This window comes from Echinops telfairi, unplaced genomic scaffold (genome assembly GCF_000313985.2).
Source record: "Echinops telfairi isolate 266 unplaced genomic scaffold, ASM31398v2 ScPeMD7_4;HRSCAF=17, whole genome shotgun sequence".
NCBI lineage: Eukaryota > Metazoa > Chordata > Mammalia > Afrosoricida > Tenrecidae > Echinops > Echinops telfairi.
Window position 1 is genome coordinate 4,466,455 of NW_022103900.1, and position 22,314 is coordinate 4,488,768.

At 36.3% G+C, this 22,314-nt stretch overlaps 1 protein-coding gene across 1 annotated transcript in view; it reads right to left on the reverse strand.

The window, feature by feature from the left end:
* Nucleotides 1-22,314, reverse strand: part of UBR3 (ubiquitin protein ligase E3 component n-recognin 3) — a 195,428-nt gene that overhangs the window by 29,702 nt on the left and 143,412 nt on the right. Inside the window, exons 27-31 of the mRNA XM_045297957.1 lie at nucleotides 21,830-21,940; nucleotides 16,557-16,757; nucleotides 15,091-15,227; nucleotides 9,034-9,119; nucleotides 670-775 (exon numbers count right to left, since the gene is read on the reverse strand). Coding sequence (XP_045153892.1) covers nucleotides 670-775; nucleotides 9,034-9,119; nucleotides 15,091-15,227; nucleotides 16,557-16,757; nucleotides 21,830-21,940 — 641 coding nt within the window. The remainder of the gene's footprint in view (nucleotides 1-669; nucleotides 776-9,033; nucleotides 9,120-15,090; nucleotides 15,228-16,556; nucleotides 16,758-21,829; nucleotides 21,941-22,314) is intronic.

The window sequence follows — 22,314 nt, forward strand, 5'->3', positions numbered from 1 at the left end:
ACCAAGAATACTATCTAGTATGTTTGGAATGTCAGTGCATGAGGAAAATATGAGGGTGCAAATGCAAACGGGTCAAAGCAGAGACCAGACCACGTTTGGCCTTGTATTTCCAATATTTGGATCAAAGAGTGTGAAAAGCCTCCACAAACAAGTAAGAAGGCAATGAAAATAAAGTACACAAATTGCTACAATGCATGTAAACCTTCCAGGCAACAAGAGCAAGTAAGGGGTTCTTTTTAGTCTGGGGCTAATTGGAACGGAACATACATAGGCTGCCAGAAGAATGAACCAGTCAGGAGGGACCAGTCCCCTGGAGAAGGGCGCCATGCTTGGAGAGAGAGGGTCATCGGGGAACAAAGAAAGCCCTCAGTGAGAAGGAGGCTTTAACAACAGGCTCAGACCGAGCAGTGATTTTGAGAATCATACAGAAGCAGGCAATGTTTCATTTTGCTGTACATGGGGTTGCTAGAGTGGGAACTGACTTGATGACATCTATCAACAACATCAACATAATGGCAAACTGTTTTCAATTTTTATTTTGTAGCTCTGCATTTTAGAAGGAAAATGTGAAGTAAAAAACCCCACGCATTCACAAAGAAATTTTAATTCTGTGTTTATACTTTTTTCCCCAAGAACAATCTTAGCCAACTTTATCCTTTCAGTACTTACTGTGAATTCAGGTCTTCTATTAATTGCGTGAGTTTTCTCCAGGGATTATATTCAGTATCAATGCTGTACAACCGCATGTGCAAGGCTAATACATGGAACAACTGATCTAAATTAATTGGAGAAGAGACCATTAGAAAGTTCACGTAATTCTCTCAAAACAAAACTCAGATGACATTTCTAATTAATTCATAGAGAAATCTGTTTCTTATCCTTATAGTTTACCAAGTTTAAGCTAACTATCAATTAGTTTATTCTCTCTTTTAGAGTCTGGACTGTCCTTCAGCTCAATCTACACACAGGAATGGTCTGTTTACCACATTCCCTGCCACAGACCCGCTTGTCCCCTTGACCCCACACTCCAGACGTGTCAACGTGCACATCTCACTACTGTGCTGGTTCCCTCCTACTCAAAGTTGACTGAGAATTTCAATACTCTACTTTCCTATAGAAACCAAACATAAAAACTCATTTTATGCAAGGTGCCCTTTAAAACAATGTATCCTTTGCCATGTCATAAACCAAGCAAAGCTAGATGCACACACCCTATGCTGGTAAATCAAATAACAAAGCAAAATTATTTCATGGACACCAGTGATAACTTCCGTTTTCCTTGTTATAACAATAATTTTTTCTAAACTATGTAATTTAAAATGCTATCAGGAAAAATTAGTAAATATTTCTTAAATGTCAAGACTTATTTGTCTTACCAAGTGGAATTTTAAGCCACTTGAAATAGTAAACTTCACAAATACAGAAATACATGTCCTTAACATAAAATAGGTACCCTAGAAATTTAATATTCTAGTCCAATTTTTATACTTATTTATGAATGATTATAAATTTCTAAATGAATCCAGTACCAGTTTTCAGATGAATTTGAGATATTCCAGAACAATGGATTTGTAATGCTATCTCTACATATTGGATAATTTGTATTTTTGTTTTTTCAAAACATTTTTTATGTTTATAAAATATTATAATCAACCTACTTTAAAATACATTCATAATAAGCATCCCTCTTACTAAACCTGCATGCTTGGTCCAGTGGAAAGATAAAACCTGCTTAGGCCCAGAAGAAGACTTATGTCTTCTATATTGACAAATGCCACATAAATTCTATCTTTTTACTTAATAAATATTTTTTAATGTCAGGAAATAAAGAACTCCTTTCTCTTATTGATACTAATAAAAGCACCACGAATTTCCATAAATTTGTTTTTATAGAATTGTACTTTAGGTTATTATTAAGCATATTTTCTACACTTACTTAGGCTAGTGCTAAAGGACTCGTGCTAAAATAATGTGTTTTCCACATCTGCTAGCCTCCACACACAAGGCTAATGATATCCACACAAATTACTCTTAGGGGGAGCTTTTTCTTTTCCTAATCTTTTCCCTTAAAGTCTCTTTGGAATAAATTGTGAAATCAGCATGCAGAAAAAGTAAATGAAAATAAGAGATTACTCATGAGGACTAATCCTGCTACTTTTAACTTCTTCTCTCTAAGTAACAATAATCACAAAAACAATATAATGAAAACAATTTTAGCTTTCAACAAAATTCTACTGATGGCATTTAGTAGGAGAAAATTTTTGTTTATAATGTTTAATCATTCAGGGGAAAAAACCATAAATTTTGTTTCTGTACCCAAGATACATTCCCTCTCCCTTTCTTTTTTCAATAAATAATAAGGATTGGATCATTTTGCCACAGACACTCAAAAGTTATTTTCCAAAAAGTCAGATATGGTTGAAATTAATTACTGCATGCACATGTGTACTTATTTTCCTGTTGCTGTTCACAACATACACAACAAAGCATACACCGATGCAACAGTCTTCACATGGACGTCCAGCCACCACCTCCTGCACATGGCACAGCTATTCTCGCTCTCCTTCCCATTACCATCAAGTCACTGCCACTAAAACTCCTTCCTGAACTTGGGAGTTGCTTTGGCCAATTGGGTCCCATAGATACAGCTTTGTAAAGAACCCAATGCTCAAGATAGGCACTTTTTACTAATCGCAGCATGCTTGTAACAAGAAGAAATTTTGTTTTAAAGATTATCTAAGGGCAATATTGTGAGGGGTTCATTCAACTTTCATGGCTCCTAAAATTCATTAAAAGTACACCAAAAATTAGGTAATAGCACAAATCTAAATGTTCCCTAAATAGTCAAATTAAAGAGTCAAAACTCTTTAAAACAAGAGGCAGAACAAGTGGATACTATGTGGTTTAAAATCAGTAAAGTATATATCTTGATGTATCCTTTCACTATATTTATACGATCTGAATGCTGAACAAGTAATCTGAGAAGATGGGGTGGGGGGGAGAGAAAGTGGTAAAGGATTAGAGGGAAAATTACTAATAACCCACAATATACACATACCACCTTGTTTGCTGAAAATTAAGGTTTGTATGCCTCACCATTTAAAGTGTCTCACAACAGCTTCATGATGATAAATTGAGAAACTATTGAAGCTGCCAAGGATTTTGTTTTACTTGATCTATGATGACTATCCATGGACACAGAAACTAGATGTTGTATTCCATCGGGCAAATCAGCTGCCAAAGACTTCTTTAAAGTGTTAACAAGCAAACATGTCACTTTGAGGATCTCGGTTTAATTGGCCCCCGATCGTGGTGTTTCAGTTGCCTCATATGCTTATACAAGCTAAACAATGAATAAGGAAGACTGTTGGTGAAGAACACTGAATATCCATGGACTGCCAGAGATCAAACAAATCTCTCTTGGAATAATTTTAGCCAGAGTGTGAATTTCTTCCTTTACTCCACCTAAAGCTGGCAATCACCTGAACTCCTTCATCAGTCCTCCATCCGTCTCATTTTACACAATTTCACCCTATGCTACCTTCTACTCTACCTATAAATTTGCAACTCATAAATCTCTCTAGGACTTCAGATGTTCAAAAGGCATCTCAAAATTAATTTACCCAAACTAAATGGACTATATAGATCAGCCTAAATGTTCATTTTTTTTCTTTAAATTTGAGTGAAAGACAATAATATCAAGTTTTTCCATTTGGGGCAGGGGGTATGCTGTTAACCAAGCTGGTGATACTAATCAATGTATATAATTATAATCAAAACTCTAAATCTCAATTATATTTCAAAGTCTTAATTAAATGCCATGTCCATGAAAATTTCAGATTCCACCAGGTAGATATGATTTCAAACCTCCAAATGTCTTATACCTCTCTGCAGAACTTAATAATTCTACCTTCAGTAAATTATCTAGAGCAAGGGTTATCTGCTGATCCCCAAACCCTGACGTTTTTTCCTGCTAGGTGAGCAGGGATCTAGAGTTGTGACTCAGAGATCAACATAGCCACACATAGGAACAGATGCGGATTGTACTCAATGGGAAAATGGGGGAAGCCGCCAGAAAACTGGTGAGGAGTAAGGAGAACTAAGTGCATAGGGATCTAGATTTGAGAAAAGTTCTAAAAGAGTGGCCAAAACAAAAATAGAATCCACAGCAAAGGGCTGGCAAAAGGACACAGACAAGATGCATGGCAGAGCCTGGAATGGGCTATAACGTGCACTGAAATACCCTTGACTAAACCACTGGCGAATAGATTTGTTTCTTATGGCACGTATAGGCAGGGAATGTGTTCCTGCATAACTGAATTTAAAATGACACGAGCAGGGCTCAAGTGCAAGCTGTGACATTTCCCAGCCATATAACTCGGCAAAGCAATTGCTATGAACTTTAGTTTCTTTTGCTATGAAAGAGAAATAATACTTAAATACCAAGGTCATTCTAAAGTTTAAATTTTTTAAAATATATGAAAATATTTTTAAAATTTTAAAATAAGGGTAAAGTATTATTATAATACCACATATGCTTCTAGATGGACTAATTTTACTCACTTTAAAAAATTTTTGAATCAGCTCTAACAACTTTAATATTTATAAACAACTTGTTTGAAGATATAGGTATCATATAATACTGTTTGACTTCAACCTTATTTGGATCATAGCTAGCTGATGGACTCTGAATAATTTAGAATTATTTTATTTCCATTATTGTAGAAATAAAAATATTTTATTGGTAAAATTTACATCCTTATATATTTGGCATAATTCAGTCCTGTTTAGACCGAATTTATTAAATATTTTACTAATTAAACAAGCCTTCAATCTTACCTAAAAGTTATGATGGAATAGTGTTCCAAAAATGTAACATTTTTTAAATGAGTACATAAATGTTCCCTTATCTTTATGCACTTTCTTACTCTCTTTCCCAAAAGACATTATGGAGAAGGAGAAAACACTTTAAAAAGGAAATAATCTATAGTGTGAAGGAGAGAAATGAGTAAGAAAATGAGATTCCCAATAGGAAAGACTGTTATTGTTTATTAAAACTTTATTGAAAAAGAGAGAGAGCACAATTTGATCTGACATCCTATGAGCCATTATTCAATTTATGCCCTGGATTTCAATTTATGTTATGCCTTATAGATTGCTTGTAGCTTGGGGAAATTTTTTTTTTAATTATTAAGTTTACATATATGTGAAATGGTGAGGTTTTATAACATGCAATGTATTTTATACTCACAAATTAGAGAACTGTTTTTTATCAACATAAGCATAAAACTAAAACATGAAGAGAACTAGTGTAAACCTCAAACACACCTACAACCTGACGACTTAAGACTGAAACTACATGGTGTGTGAAGTCGTAGAAGATACTTATAGCAAGAGCATTGAATTATCGGTAGCCGGACTAACGTTTACTTAATACTTCAATGCCCTACTTGCTGTATTAATATATGTATTATTCTGGCAGAACTGGGTCTGGCATTGTGAGTGAATATTATTGTAAGTTTTGCCTGACCACCAACTCCCATTGTTTGTGCAAATAGCATCCAGTCATGTAAGAATTTATTCTGAACAAGTTAATACTCCATGTATTGAGATACGTAGTTATCCTACACTTGTTCAATCTCCCCATCTCAATAGTGTTTTAAAATTAGTACCATGGGCTAATCAATGACACTATAAACAGAAGGTCCTTATGTTCCAGGAAGATGATCGATAAGATTCTTTACCATAAATTAACAATGATGTCTCTAAGGTGAACCAGAGATAGATAAAAACATAGATTCAGGAATGAATTTGGGCTCACACTTAATCCTAGCTCCAATCTAAGAACAACTAGTATGACATGGCCCTGCTCAATACTCGCCCTTATGAAGCAAACACCAAAACTATGGGTGCTACAGCAATGTGTAGTGAAGAAATTAGATGGTGCCCAGATATCAGGAAGAATAGCATCGGGGTTCTTTAAGGCATGTTTTCAAACAAGCAGTCATCTAAATAAGACATCAAGTAAGCATGGAAGAAGCACACCAACATCCGTGTTCCAAGGATTGTCAATTATATAATCCAAATCCAAATACTATGAGAGAATAGTATCAGAGATTAAATTGTGAGGTTCTGGTGTGCAGAAGGCTATAGATGACAGTGGAAGCCGAAAATACATTTGCAGGATCTACACAGGGAATAAACCTCTGGTGATTTCCCTCTAACCACAATTAAGGAATGGGAATAATCTGGTTATCAGACAGAACATAATGGAGAGAAGACCATAATAGATTAAAGTGATAAATCTGACTTCTATGGTTAAAACCTTGCCACTTGATCTCTCTTTTGATACACTTTGTGTTTGCACTGGTTTTTTATATTTTCTATGTTTTCCAGTAGATGAAATCCAGGATAGGTGAATTTATATAGAGATAATACCTAGAATACGGGGTGGGGCAGGGGGAATGGCAGGAGAGGTGGGGCGTAAGGAGGAGCTGATATCAAGGAGTTCAAGTAGGAAGAAAATGTTTTGAAACTGATTGTGGTAGCAATTGTACAACACTGCCTGATATGATTGAACTATGGAATAGTTTCATGTCTGGATTAGTTTTTAATAAAATGGTTTGGAAAAAAATTGAAAAATAATAACTCATATAAACACCTACAACTGTTATTAATTTATATTTTGGATGAACTCTTCATGACCTCTTCTGTTTTCACACTATAAGCTCTAATTCACTAGAAGGGGTAGAGGCTGACAGTTAAAGCAGTTTCTGCTAGCATTTTATTAGTATGTTCAAGAATCTGGATCGCATCATCATTTACAAATCTCTATATAAATTTAACTACCTCGGTGGGAGGAAGTAAGGTTGGTTTTTTAAAAACAAAAAAATTGATATCCACATTTATTAAACGGTTCTGTGCAGTAAAGAATTAGGCTTTGTCCAGAGAGAGGTGTAGCCTTGTCTCCAGATGCTGGAAACCAATACCAAAACCAAATTCACTGCCATAGAGGTGATTCTGAGTCCTAGCAACCCTGGAGAACAACTCTGAACTACCCTTGTGCCTTTCTGAGACTGTCACGGTAGTAGAAAGCCCCATCTTTCTCCCGGAGAGAGGATGGTGGTTTTGAATCACTGACCTTACAATTAGCAGCCCAAGCATAATCCACTATGCCACCCGGGCTGGGTGATAGGTGTCTTTGTTATTCATGATAAAGTATGTGACACAGAGGAGGGAGAGGGTTGGAAACTGGGTTAAAGCATGCAGGCAATCAATCATGATTATGTAATGAAGTTCTAACAAAAACCCTGAACACTGAAACTCAAGTGAGCTTCTCTGGTTGGCAATCCTTGGAGCATATTGTCACACATGAATTCTAACACATGTTGAAGACCATGGAAGCAACCTTTCTCGACTCTTCCCCATGATTTAAAGATACCCTCTTAATTCCTTATAGAGTTAATGCATGTGCTAAAATAGAAATTTCTTAGAAAAGCTTTCAGTGAGTTCTCTGAGTCTTTCTAATGAATTATTCAATCTGGGGGTAGTTTAAAGGGAAGCCCCCTCCTAACTTGAAGTGAATATCAGAAATGATTTTCCCTCTCTCTCCTACGAACAAGATAGGAGAAATGTATTCAAGACGGTGGGAGGAAGTGAGGCCAGTCTTTGAAGATTAAGCTCCCAGACAGCAGTTTGGCTAACTCTAGGCACTTTCTAATATAACAATTTCTAAAATACTATCAGTGAATCCAAAACAGTAACTTGAAAATTATGAATTTTATTCTATAGCTGAAATCATAGTATTTATTGATTTAGACAGAATCTGAGACCCCTATGGGTTAAGCATTTCTCCTTTAAAGCATACCACTAAATCACTGGCTAAAATCCAAGACGAGAGGGACACCAAGGGCTAAATAAAAACTAAAGAATCAGTGAAGAGCAACTTCTAAAACGTGAAAATGCTAGGAATCACACGGCATTCCAACATCGAATATTAAATGTGATGCAAATATTAATACTTAAGCAAATAAATTAGCCCCAAATAAACAAAATGCTATTAAAGAAGAACAAAGCAGGAAGCCTCTCATTTCCCAAACTCAAAGCCTACTACACATGCATGATAGAAAAGCCAAATATAGGTACCGCGACAGACACAGGCCCACAGAAGAGAACTGAGAATCTAGAAGAAAAGCAAACCCATCTGCTTACGGATGATTCTTGACAAAGGACTGAAACACACAATGTGGGGACAAGATAAGCTTCGCTAACAAATGGTATTGGCAAAACTGGACATCCGTTTGCAGAAGAAATGAAGCAGGATTCATATCTCAGTAAATACACAAAACAAACTCCAGATTGGTAAAAAACCTAAATAAAAGATGAGGCTTTCTACTCCCACAAAGAGCATAGTCTCAAACGCCCAAGGGGATATGTATATATTCATTCATGTATAAACTCACCTTTACGACAGTACAGAACTGCACCCTGTGAGGTTCCAAGACTGTAACTCTGTAAGAGAGCAAAAAGCCTCATCTTCTCCCAAGCAGCAGCCAGTGGTTTTCTGCTGACCTTGTGGTTAGCAGCCCAAACCAAAGGGCTTCAAAAAGTTCACAGAAAAATCCCATTATCTTTTAATTCCATTTTCACGAATATTTGTGAAGCTCCCTTGTACATAAATATCTGTAGGCAAGATACACTGGCTTTATAAAATGATTGCCTTAAACCCAGTTGTTATCAAAAGTTTTTTTTTAATTTAACAGAATAATTTTGTAAGGATAAGAATAATAATGCAGCATTTAATGTAAATATGATCAATGTTATGAATGGCATTTACTTACTGTGTAATTATACATAGAGCTCAATATATAGGTCATTCTTCTAAGTACAAGATTGACCACTTAAAAGTATATGACACTATTAAAATTGATAATACAGAAAGACAAAAGGAATTAGAAAACACCCCAAAGCCAGTTTGCCTGTATGCGTCTTCAGCAGTCACACAGTCAGAAGGAAACAGAATCCAGCACTCACTTAAACAAGACCTTTTGCCACCTGTGCTTGCACCACCAGAGCACAAATTGCCTCCACGGTGAGTTAATTCAAGTTCCAAGTTGGTTCTAAAAGTAAGCATTAAAATATATTTCAGTCATTAAACTGGATATATCCTTTTAAATTTTTTACTTGCATTTTGAATCAACCTAAATAACCAAGTTCTTCAACTTTATTACTTGCAAAAGCAGCCTAAACATATCAGTAATACTTACATTTTGATATTTAAAAATAAAAGGGATACAGTTCAAAAGGGGGAGGATAAAGTTTATCCATCCTTACTTACATATTCATATTAGTACCTGCAAGAAATTGTACACATCAAAGGGTAATTATTGCAAAGTTTCAATTACTGGCAAATACTAAAATCTAGGCCTCATGGGGGGAAAACAGTCACATATTTCATAAACCTGTAATATGAATGTGATGAAAGAATTTGCACTCCAATTGTCAACCAATGTGTAATTACTGCCATATGAAACAGAAAGGTAAACCCATTTTCCTATCAGAAAATTGTATGATTCATTGGAATTTAGATGGGAACTTGAAATCAGTATTAAGAAATGAAATCACTATTACCAAAGTACCTATAAACAACAATCATTAATTAAAAGCAATCTCTTTTATGGGTTTTCTAAAATTAGTTTTATTTAAATACACTATAACTATTAACATTATAAACACCCGCATTGTGAATCTTATAAAGTTACAAATCTTCTAAGTTTATAAAATGAAAATAATTAGTATAGTAAACTGATATTTCAAAAATCAAATTGATGCAGAATCTAAAGTTTTAATCAAAAACAGTTAGTAATAAGAAAGCCAATTAGTTATGGCAGAAAAATGACTAACATCTTTAAGTGAATTTAAATTATGTATATTTTTCTTCAACCATAAGAATAAACTTAAACACGCCTTTATTCTCTAAATAAAAATGAATAAACCACTGAATAATGTGTGTAGAAATTATCAAATGGAATCCTAATTTTCTGTGTACTTTTATTAAAAACGCAGTAAGAATAATATTTTTCAAATTGAATAAGCTAGTTTATTATATTCAAGGTATTAATTGAACACTATTAGTGAGATGATATCCTTCCTCACTGTAAAAGAAGGCAAATTTCAAGCTTACTCTTTGCAAATGAATTCAAGAAAATATATGATTCATTTATTTAAAACAAAACATTTTGAACTGTTTCTGGTTATACTTTGAACACAATACTTCAAAATTGTAATTTCACATATTTACTTAGAAACACAAATTGTTAAAAATCCTAATATCCCTACATCTGTAGGTTTTGCTACCCGATTCTAAAGGAATGCCTTCATTCTCTCTACTCAGGGGGAAAAAAGCAATTTAACATTGATAATGTTCCTGCTCAGAGCTCCATCTGGTTGCTGCTGATAAGGGCATCTGTGTGACAAGGGAATTTTCCACCCTTCAGGCGATTTGCATTGCTCACTGAACTTCTGAAAACCTACCAGCAAGGAAGCAGGGCAAGGGTTTCATACTAGTGGGCAGAAAGCGAGCGGAGACCAGCATGTGCTCCTTCATCAAGGGAATATAAATGAGATCAATACATTTTGTTTTCACAAATCTTCTCTTGCCTAATCTGTAGAAAAAAATTAACGGCTATATTCTCTTATAAAAACTGAGATTTCCTAGATAGTACTTTTAAAATGAGCTAACCAGAAACATGAACAATGTCAACTTTTATTTCATCATAATACGCAAAATTATTAATTGAAACATTAATGCAATAGCAATCCTGTTAATTCAACCACAAAATAAAGGTCTTTAAGAAATACAAACAGATAACCAAGAATTTTATTTTAAATACCTAGTGGGGAAAATGGTACTAAACCTATTTAACTATTTCAGATTCTGGCGAAATGATCTCCTACACAATACTCTTTGTGAATTAAAAATTAGACTATTTATCCAAAATCTTAAGACCATAAAATGATACCAGTGATTGTTAAGATGAGTATGTTAGAGACCCTACTTGCAACTTTACTAATACCAAAATTGACTCTTTAACTTGATAACTTGCTTGAGTAAAGAACAAAGTTTCTAAGACAAATATATTCAAATTAGCTTGGAAGACAGAAAGACGACGACAATATCTACATTTGGAAAAAATGATGAGAAAGACTGTTTGCTGGGGTCACCACGTCAGGTGCATCCAAGAGAGCCTGACAACAGCAATGACAAATCCTCAAACTGTGCTCCAGTATGTTTGTTTTTTGGTTTTTTGCATGACAAAGTTTTCTCTTCCATAATTCCTCATTTAGGATCAACTTCTATTTTTAGACCTATAATTTGAACTACTGGTATAGATGCACACAAACATAATGGTAGAGTGGAAAGAACAAGGTCTTAATAAAGGCCTGAGCCTTGAGCTAGTTACTCAATCTTGGGTGGAGACAGATATCTTCATCCATACCACAGCCTACATCAGTTCAAGTTCTAATTCTTTCAAGAATTTCTCTGGAACAACAACAACAAACTTGCTTCCACATACTTCATATTTCAATTTGCTTATCTTCTCCTTTTCCTGATAATATTTTTAAAAAGCAAATTACATTATTTCATATAGATTGATGGAAGTTTGTTTTCTCTCTCCAACTAAACTGTAAATCTACGGAGAGCAAGGAGCATTTCAGATATAGCTTCTAAATTCTTCATGGTACCTAGCAAAGTGCTCAAAACAGTCTTAAGACTTGAACATCTCTGTTTGGCGATGTGGCCAATAAGAAGTCTCTCCTGAGTCTTTGCAGGCTACTCTTTTCTTTTGCTGACCCTGCCATTGCCTTAAACCCAGCCATGCTAAAAAAGGAGGAGAATCGCTTGTTTTAGGAAATAATCTTGTTTTTAACTTTAAATAGGGATTTTAAATTAGGTGTCTTATCAAGTATTGTTTTTCTTTCTAACATAATTACAAAGTTTTTATTTATCATTACCGAGACTTGTAATGATGCAAATAAGTATAAAGCCTTCACTCCACTGAGCAGTTACCCAGTCATGATGTAAAGATGCCTCTCCATATACACTTCAGTTCTTCATGTTTCATCTTTCATTCCATGTTCCTTTCTATGGGAGGCCAAGGACTACTCATCAATACATCTCAGTTATATGTAACCTGGGCCCAAGACGCTTAAAAAATTAATTACTGTAATTCATGCCATTAATTGTCTCAACATGAAATAAATCAATTGGTATTTAAGTAAGGAAGGCTCTTTCTTCAAAATTAACTTTCCATAACTCATCTGAATGACTGACGTGTAATAGAATGTTTTTGGTAACACATTAAAGCTTGCATATAGTAATTTTGATTAGTTTTAATGCAAACAAAAACATAGCATTCCAACAGCTTCTCCTCTCCTGCCCTCAGAAAATCCCCCATTATACAACTAATATAAAAAGTTATTTTCTGCCCTCCCCAAACAACAACAACAAAGAGACAATTATTAAAGGGAATTGTATTGTTTTATATAATTAATGTAAGTTTGCTTACCAGCTAGTAACCAACTAGATAATTTTGTTTCTAAATAACAAAAAATTAAAGTTCATAAAAAAAAAGCAAATAAAATTACTTACTCAGCATAAATTCAGCTCTGAGAAACTAGGTTGTATTCCATTCAAATTACTAATGCCAAATACAAATGAATTTGCAAGGTCTAAGGAATTAGGCATTTTCAAAATTACCATATTAATGTACTGTAATTCAGAACTTCGAGAATACAAAGTTTACTGGTACATTTTTTATTTAACATTTTAAATATTACTAAATGTTTTAATATTGACCTGGTGGGGGTAACTCTGTTATCATAAATAGGCACCCACTGAGCACAGGTCATAGGCCAGCATAGACCATAGACCAGCAGCACAAGTCTGCAAGCTGCTCGACAGAAGAAGGTTGAGGCTCTCTGCTCTCATAAATATGTAGTCTCGGAAACTCTAAGAAACAGTCTACTCCATCCTATACGGTCACTATGAGTCAAATACTTATGAAATACAGTGTTACGTTAAGCTTAAAATATGCTTAAAGACCGCATTTACTTTCTTAGGAAAATTACATCCTGTTAAAAATAAGATACATTTTCCTTCAAGTCATGCTTTTGTTAATTTTTAAGTCCATTTTTTTGTTCCTAATGAATAAACACGCATTTAGAGAAGCCACGCACTTCATTGTGAGAATTATGAAGCAACGTGGAAGTAATTCTTGTCAGGATTACCTACTTCACTATCTGAATTAGGATCTAGCTACTTCAGAAGTAGACACAGGGGATCAGAGAAGTAAAGGGCAGCTAGCGTCTTTTCTGCTTGCCCAACTAAATTCTTAGTAATGTATCTGACGGCTGTCCCCACTTCTCTATCAGAAAGGGGAAAAAATCAAAATGTATTGATGCAAAAAGTCTCTCACCATCCCAAGCTTTATTCGAGATGTTTTATATATCTAAGCCAACAAACAGGGATCTGAAAATTCACTAAACTAACTCTAAATCGTTATTTTATTTACTATAATATAGTAAAATTACATATATTGATCTTCTCATTAGTTAGAATTTTCTTATAAGGCCAATCCTGTACCATGAACTGATGACATAGATGTATGCATATTAAAAAGCATAACTTAGTTGGTCTACAGTCACTCCTATCTCCTGTAACTTTATAACTACAACACTATATAGAAATTTTGCAAAAATCTAAAACCTTGGTGAGATTAAACTATATAGTCAAGTTTTCAAATAAAGTATACTTTAGTCAAAGTATGCAGTATTGGCTAACTCTTAAAGCAAAATAATCAATTTGTGGTGATATTGTCTCTAAAGTAATTATGGATGGGTAACAATAATAACCTAGGAATATGCAAATTAGATAGCTACTTCCTAAACCATTCAATTTTCATATTCACCCCTCTGCAGTGTTCACATTCTCAGGCCAAAGACTAATGTTTCCTAAGTATGAGCTATCACTTGCTACCAAATTTTCCAAGTCTGGTTCCAATTTTCTTAGGTTCCAAAGACCACATATTGTTTTCATTTACTTTTGTTACTCTCTGCTCCAGGAATAGGGCATAGAGAATAATGATGAAAAACTGCATGGATATACAATCTTAAAGGCTAAACACAAGAGAGGAAAAGACTCAAGACAGCTGAGTTTTGGTTTTATTCTGCCATTAAGTTTTCCCATGATGCCAGTCACATGCTGTCTTGAAACTACCTATTGCAGTACTACTCGGGGAGATTATAAAGCACATTTCCAGAGATAACCAAAAATCTACAATATCAGTTTTGCCAGAATGAGATTACCAGTGGGTGCTTCTCCCCGATCTCCTGCTTTATTGGTTCTCTATTTTATGGTTCTCAATCCTCTAACATTCCTATGTGGAAATCGTCATTGGGAATCAAAACACCTATGCAAACCATCAGGTCAATTCTTCCTAATATGAAAGATAAAAAACACTACTGATGACTTTTTTTGAGTCTCCTGCTAGCTACAAATACTGTCTTAGAACACAGTTGATCTCTAGTTTTCTCTACTTTTACGTGAATTTCTAAACCACTAGAACAGCACTAGATCATACACTGGGTTAGACCAATCAAAAAACTTCAACTTCTTACTGTTCCTACTTTGCCTACTACAGTGTTTTAGTCCTCAGTCATACAACTTTCTGAAAGCACATGAACATCATTCTTAAGAGGGCTGCAAAAAGTCTGTGGAAAAATGGAGTAAAAAGACAGTGGAATTTTTCCATGACTTTTTTGAAGCCCCCTCCTGTAATACACATATAAGCCTTGGGGAAGACTTCTGTCTCAAAATGCTAAGAATTTATTTTGTCCCACATGCCATATAATGCTCAATAACAATCATTTCCTACAAGTCCTAAAGGAAGGCATAATTTCAACTAACATTAAAAATAATGCATTTTTCCTTTATATACATATACATATATGATGAATAAAAGATACATTAAACAACAAAACCAAGAATAGCAACAAGTGAATACAAAAGTATGTACTATATATACCAACCTAGCAACAGAGTACATAAAGAGAAAATCGTTATCTGGTGAGCCTGGGGTCTTGCTATAGTCTCTATATTTCTTCTGAGTGGTATTTTTGATGTCCTTCATTACAGATTCCATTTCTTTACTTAAGTTGGTTTCTGACTATAAAAAAATGCAAATATACAAAGTTCATTTATAGTCATTTCCCCTAATAGTCTAATATTTGTATGAGAAGCACATGAACAACTAAGAAATTAAAGTTCAGAGGTCAAACAGATGCAACAAAGCTATCCACTACACAGAGATTTAGAGCACAAAGATCAAAACTTATCAAAAGGTATTTTCTTTTAAGTAATTTTTATCGTGGTTGATAACAGAATTCCAATATTAATTATGTATACAAGCTAAGTGAATGACATAAAACTAATAAAGTTACCAAGTTTATTTTAAAATCTGGCTTTCATTCAAGTCCATCTTTTAAAGATAATATCAATATCTTTGAAAGAATATTCAGATTTACAAATGGGAAAAAAAATCACCATTCTAAAATTAGTCTTCATTTGAAATAGGGGCTGGTCAGGAGATGAATCATTCTAAGGAGATTTAAACTGACTCTCGGTTTCAAAAGTCAAACACTGCACAACCCAAGCATAGCTGTTACTTCTCTCAGAAACCATATCCTACATCTATAATAAAGTGAAATATTTTAAGAATTTAATCAAGTGAATAAATCCTTCTGGATGGGATATGAGAAGAGTTCAATTATGCTAAATGCCCCAGTGGACTGATTTCTGGTTAACAGTTCAATTAATTACGTCTCTATAATATGTATAATATTAAACACATAGGTATAATCTTAACTCTAATCTTTCTAATTTTTAAGTGATTCAGATTTTTATTCTATTCAAAACTCACAGTCATCAAGTCAATTCCAACTCATAACAACCCTACAGGAACGGGTAGAGCTGCTCCTGTGGGTTTCTGAGACTGCAAATCTTTATAGGAGCCAAAAGCCTCATCTCTTTCCTAAAGAGTCGCTGGTGAGTTCAAACTGCTGACCCTGGGGTGGGCAACCCAATGTGTAAATACTATACCACTAGGGCTCCTTTTTAAATGATTAGATTGTGTTTTACTTAATAAGAATTAGCGTACCAGGACTTGGGTTTCTTTCGCTTTGTGTTAGAAGATTCCAACATTTGAAAAGAGATTCGTTATGCCTAGGCTTATTACAGGTTTTCATAATCTGGAAGGTGTTTATCAAAGTTGTAACTATTTAGACAAAGTAGAGTTTTTGATACTAATTTGTTCTATTATTCTTATTCTTGTTTCTTATAATCACAACAAAAGAGAAACACCTTTTAAAATAATTTCTCCTACAACAATAAAGCCCCCCCACCCACCCCAAATCATTTAGAACCTGCATGAAAATGAAAGCTGACAAGAAGAGGTGAGCTCACCAGGATGCATGTGCCTTAAGCCTACTGTGCTTACTGTGAAAGCGCCGGGCCGTCCCTGCAGCTCCCCCACTTCCTTTATGAGATCCTGCATGCTTTTGTTACCAGGACGTTGCCACAGGATATTTTCCATATTGCTTCCAGGATAACAAGGAAGAACACTGTTTGCAAACTGCCTACAGAGAGGACAAGTGAATTCTCCTTTGTCCACTGAGAAGCCCTGAAGAACCTGGTCATTCTAAAAGATAAAAGAAACAGAGATGTATGATGCACCCATTTAAAGAAAACAAAATTATGCCATCACACTTCGCCTTAATGAACCATTCTTTTAAAAAGACAACTCATTATGCGAAGACTATGGTCCAATGTCCAGAAATGGCATTCTTAGGAAATAAGATTAGAGAAAAGGCCAACTATACTAAACACACACACATACACACCATCTCTCAAATGCGTCACAAGAAATGAACTCTGAAATAAACAAACTACGGAAAGAGAAAGGCGAGCACTTGGCAGAAAAAGAACCGGCTGACACGTGGGTCTCAAGTAACAGGCTTTACAGGCACGCGCAGCCTGCGGACCACTCAGAGGATGGGAAGAGAGAAGTGCCGGCACAAAGAAGACACGGACTAATACACCATCGTGGGTGGAGACTTGGCGCTGGGTTTGGGACAGGGTCATGTATCCTCCTTCTTGGTAAGTTTGAAAGAAAGGAGTGATATGGCCTATGACACGCACGGGAGGCTTTATGCACGTGGGAGGGTGGGGGGTTGGGTGGAGAGAGTCTGTGAGCAAGAAATATGGGAAGGAAATGCTTGGAGAGGCTAGGTTACAGTGTCACACTCAGCTGGACCATCAGTACTGGTGAGACTTTTTGAAATGGAAGAAAAGCTAAGGGGATAAAAGCTGGTGATTAGAATGTAAGATGTTTGACTTTAATACTTTCCGGCATGGAAACGGTTTTGGCTGATTACATGATCAAGGTCTGGTCACAGTAACAGGTACTGGAGAATATTTGGAGATCACACCTATGGGCCTGACGAGGTTGAGGAGATGAGTGACTAACATATTAGATTGGTCATCCACGCAGATGCTGAAATTAGATGGGATGGTGAAGAACTTGAAGTGATGAGGAAAACTGATCTAGGTACTAAATCTAATTAAATTTCTGTCAAGTACTCACCTTTCTCTTTCCGTATGTCCTTCTATCATATATACCGAACAAAGCCTTTATGCAAAAGTGTGTCCCTCCCCTGTCCTACACTCTCACTTAGTGTTGTCAGAGAAAAAGCAAATCATCTTTTACTATAAATTGTTTCCTACATCAGCTGAGCTGTGAATACTGCTTGGCAATCTTTCTCCAAGACTTTGGAAGTCTTATCCACTCCCCCAAAGGTTTCTGCAAACCATCTTCTACTGTCAGGTTCCACCACCATCTCCATCTCTTTCTTGTTCTCTTGCTGTAGGACCATAAGACTACAAATCCCATCTCAGAGAGGAGATTCATGGTAGCTCCTACCACTTCCTGCCTCCTCCTGCTACTTACTACCTAAGTAAGAAATGCTATCAGTTCTTTTCCCATCCACTTTTAACTTTCTGCTCTTTTTGTAAATCCCTCCTATGCCATCTCCCAACCATAATGCTGCCAGCATAATCCCTTAATATAGGATTCATGGGGCCCTGCAAGCATAGTGGAGTCTGAGTCAGGTTGCTGCTAACTGCAAGGTCAGCATTCAAAATCGCCTGCTGCCCCATGGGAGAAAGATGAGATTTTCTACTCCCATAAAGAGTTCGTCTTGGGAACCCACAAGGGCAGTTCTACTCTGTCCTATAGGGTTGCTATAAGTTGGAATCCTCTTGATGGCTGAGAGTGAATCAGTGAGTGACTATGAGACTCAAGGATTGTAAACCATCTGATTTATGTTCTACATGCAATTTGTCACCATGTGACCCTCCAAAGTATATTTTAAATCCATAGCTTCCTCCCCCTATCTCACTGTCTGGACTGTTATTCACCCATATGCCTCACCACCTAAATGACATTACTGCATTCTTTCTTATCTCTCTGTAATCTCCTTTCTTCATAGTAATCTTTCTGCCAAAGTAATCTTTCTGGACATGTCACATCTCTGCTTAAGACCCGTTAATGATATTAATGGCTTTCGGTAAGAAATCTGCATAAAATCCAAAGTATCTTGTAGTTCTTGTGAGAACCTACCTTTATAATCTACCTGATCTCTAATTACATCTTCACTCTTGATTCGTTATCTTTAAGTATTTTACCTTATCAGGTGTTCTGGGCCCTGATTTTTGTTCTCATAAGACCCTACACACACCTCATAACACTTATAGTATCTATACTATAACTGCTCATTTTATTGTCTCACCCAACACATAGGAAGCTTCTTGAGGGAAAGAGTGATGCCTTCTTCACGATTACATCCCCAACGTAGGTAATGAAAAAGTATTTGTTGAATAAATTACTGAATGGAGAAATATGAAAAATGTGTAGCATGCTCAAAACCCATTCCTGCTGCCATCAGTCGCTTCTGACTCTTAACAGCCCTCCTGGACAGAGCAGAACTAGCCCACAGGGTTCCTGTGCCTGAAAAAAAATTTTTCCCCTGAAACTCTTTATGGAAGCAGCCAGCCATGTCTTTCTCCCGCAGAGTGGCTCTCCTGCAGAAAGGTGTGACCTGACAACTGTGCAAGGAAGAACTCATCCGGCCACTGTTGGTGAACTGAGGAAACATCAAGTTAGAGCAACCAACAAGTCCATTTCATGGAGTGCCCTGATGCCACTCAAATAAGAATCAACTTTCTCCTGTGGAGATTCTGTTCTATCAGATTTATAAAGTGTCGTCTAGTCTGTGTAAGCAGTTTGAGAGCCAGTCCCGAATTTTTAAGAGGATACAGATGCCCACCTTCCCGACACGACTGCTGAAGAAAAATGTGTACATAAGCAAATGTGGTGAAAAAAGCTGATGGTGCCCAGCTATCAAAAGATACAGTGTCTGGGGTCTTAAAGGCCTGAAGATAAACAAGCGACCATCTAGCTGAGAAGCATCAAGCTCACATGAAAGAAGCACACCAGCCTGTCTGACCATGAGGTGTAGAAGGGACCAGTTATCAGACATCAAAGAACAAAAAATGCTATGAGTGGGTGCCTACCTTCCCGATACAATCACTGAACACAAATGTGTGCATAAGCAAATGTGGTGAAGAAAGCTGATGGTGCCTAGCTATCAAAAGATATAGCATCTGGGGTCTTAAAGGCTTGAAGATAAACAAGTGGCCATCTAGCTCAGAAGCAACAAAGCCCACATGGAAGAAGCACGTCAGCCTGTGTGACCACATGCTGTCAAACGGATTAGGTATCAAGCATCAAAGAACAAAAAATATAATTGTAAAGGTGGGTGAGTGCAAAGTGGAGACTCAAAGCCCATCAGTAGGCAACTGGACACGCCCTTATTGAAGGGTTGTGGGGAGGAGATGAGCCAGTCAGGGTGCAGGGTAACAACGATGAAACATAACTTTCCTCTAGTTCTTAAATGCTTCCTCATCACCACTATCATCATCCCAATTCTATCTTACAAATCTGGCTAGACCAGAGGATATACATTGGTACAGATAGCAACTAGAAACACAGGGAATCCAGGACAGATGACCCCCCAGGACCAGTGGTGAGAGTGGCGATACCTGGAGGGTGGAGGGAATGTGGGGTAAAAAGGGGGAACCGATTACAAGAATCTACGTATAGCCTCCTCCCTGGGGGATGGACAGCACAGAAGAGGGTGGGGGGAAATGTCGGACAGTGTAACATATGACAAAATAATAATTTGTGAATTATGAAGGGTTCATGAGGGAGGGGGAAAATGAGGAGCCGATATTAAGGGTTCAAGTAGAAGGCAAATGTTTTGAGAATGATGATGGCAACAAATGTACATATGTGCTTGACACAATGGATGGATGTATGGATTGTGATAATAAAATGATTTAAAAAAGAGAGAGAGAAGGATACAATGTTGTAAATGACTCAGACTTGAAGTAAGGAGATCAATAAGAAAGTAATCATAATAAAGAATCAAGGTAAAAAAAGAAAGCATGCACAAAAAAATTAGTGGATTACCGAACGTAAAGTGTACAGTATAGGAGATAAAGGAGGCAGAATCAATAGAATTTGGTAAATGTCTACAAGTAAAAGATGAGGACAAGAAAGGAAAAAGAGATGTCCTCTGCTCCTGAGTTAGGAAACCTGTAATAAAGACTGTGGTTTTAAGAAGCTGAGGTGAGAATGGAAGGACAAAGAGAGGAATACAACTAAAAGGAAATGTGGGGTCAAGAAAAGAAACTTTAAAGACTTTAGCATATTCATGAGCTGAGATGGACAGAAGAGGAAGACAAAATGAAGATACACAAGAAAAAGACATCAATTATTGATGAAGCCATGCCCCTGAATACTAAAGTACACACAGAGAGATCATTCCTAAGCAGAAGAAGAATATTTCCTTAAAGAACAGAAGAAAGGTCTGGTAGGCATGCATTTATTTGTCAATGAACAGAAAATCAAGTTAGAGACAACGAATAAAATGTGCAAGAGAGCCATTGTTGTCTAAGTCATATAGGAAGAGAAGGAATCTGGTGAAATGAGATGGTCTTGCCGTTTAGGCAAAGAGCCTGGTATAGGGATGCCAAGGGCGTAGAATAACTGTTGAGGGGAATAGAAGAGGGAAATGATCAGACAAGTAAACTACTTTACAGACCAGACTGTCATTGGAAACCATTCATTTGTGATGATGCCAGTTCACTTAGTTGCATGCCTTTCTCTACCAGGGCAAGATGCCTGAATCTAAGACCAAAGGTGGCACATTAAATGACTGGCAATAAGAGGATGAATCTAGAAGAAGCAATCAAGTGAGGCTATGAAAAAGCTCATGCCTTCAAAAAGATATGTAGGTAGCAGGAACCAGAGAGCTCCACGAAGTCAGAGGTAAGACAAACAAATGATAGTGAATATAAGAGGATTTAAAGACTACTCCAAAAATGATATTGTAGATGGTAAGGGTTAATATTTCAGAGCCTCGGCACAACAGAATAATACAGACAAGTCTAAATTGCAGCCGTGGAAGTAAATTGCTAAAAGGAAGGGGAAAGAAAGGAAGAAAATCTCTGAAAGTTCAAGGAACTGTGAGCCCATTGTGGTTGGATAATTCACACAGTCATCAAAGTCACCCAGGATGATGAGCTGCAACAACAATTCAATACCTGTACAGATACATAAACTTTTACAGTTTTTTCCAATCAACTTACCCGTAATGATTCCATGTAAGATTTATGACAGTCTATATGTAATGTGTGGCCACAGGTTTGCACATAAACACCTCCTTCCCAACCAATTGACACTGCCAAGAGACAGGAACTCTTTAAAAACAAACAAAATTAAATTAATTTTAAATATGCACAAACATTTAAATACATTCATATAAACTCCTGTATGACTGCCATGTCTATACTAACATGGAGGTTGTATTTTTGTAATTTAAGGTAACACTCAACAAGACAACCCTAATGCAGTTATCTTTCAAATTGTAATAGTTTCAGCTCCCAAATAACTATGCTATCTTAACCATGCTATCTTTGCTCACAATAAAAAATATAAATTAATCATTCTCCCACCCCATAAAGTATAAGCTCTTGCTGTTATACTATGCCTCAGGATAAACTGTAGTGTTCCCATTGTCTCTATTCCCTGCAGTACTGAAAGGAGTCCTTGTGGCACAATGGCTAAGCAACCC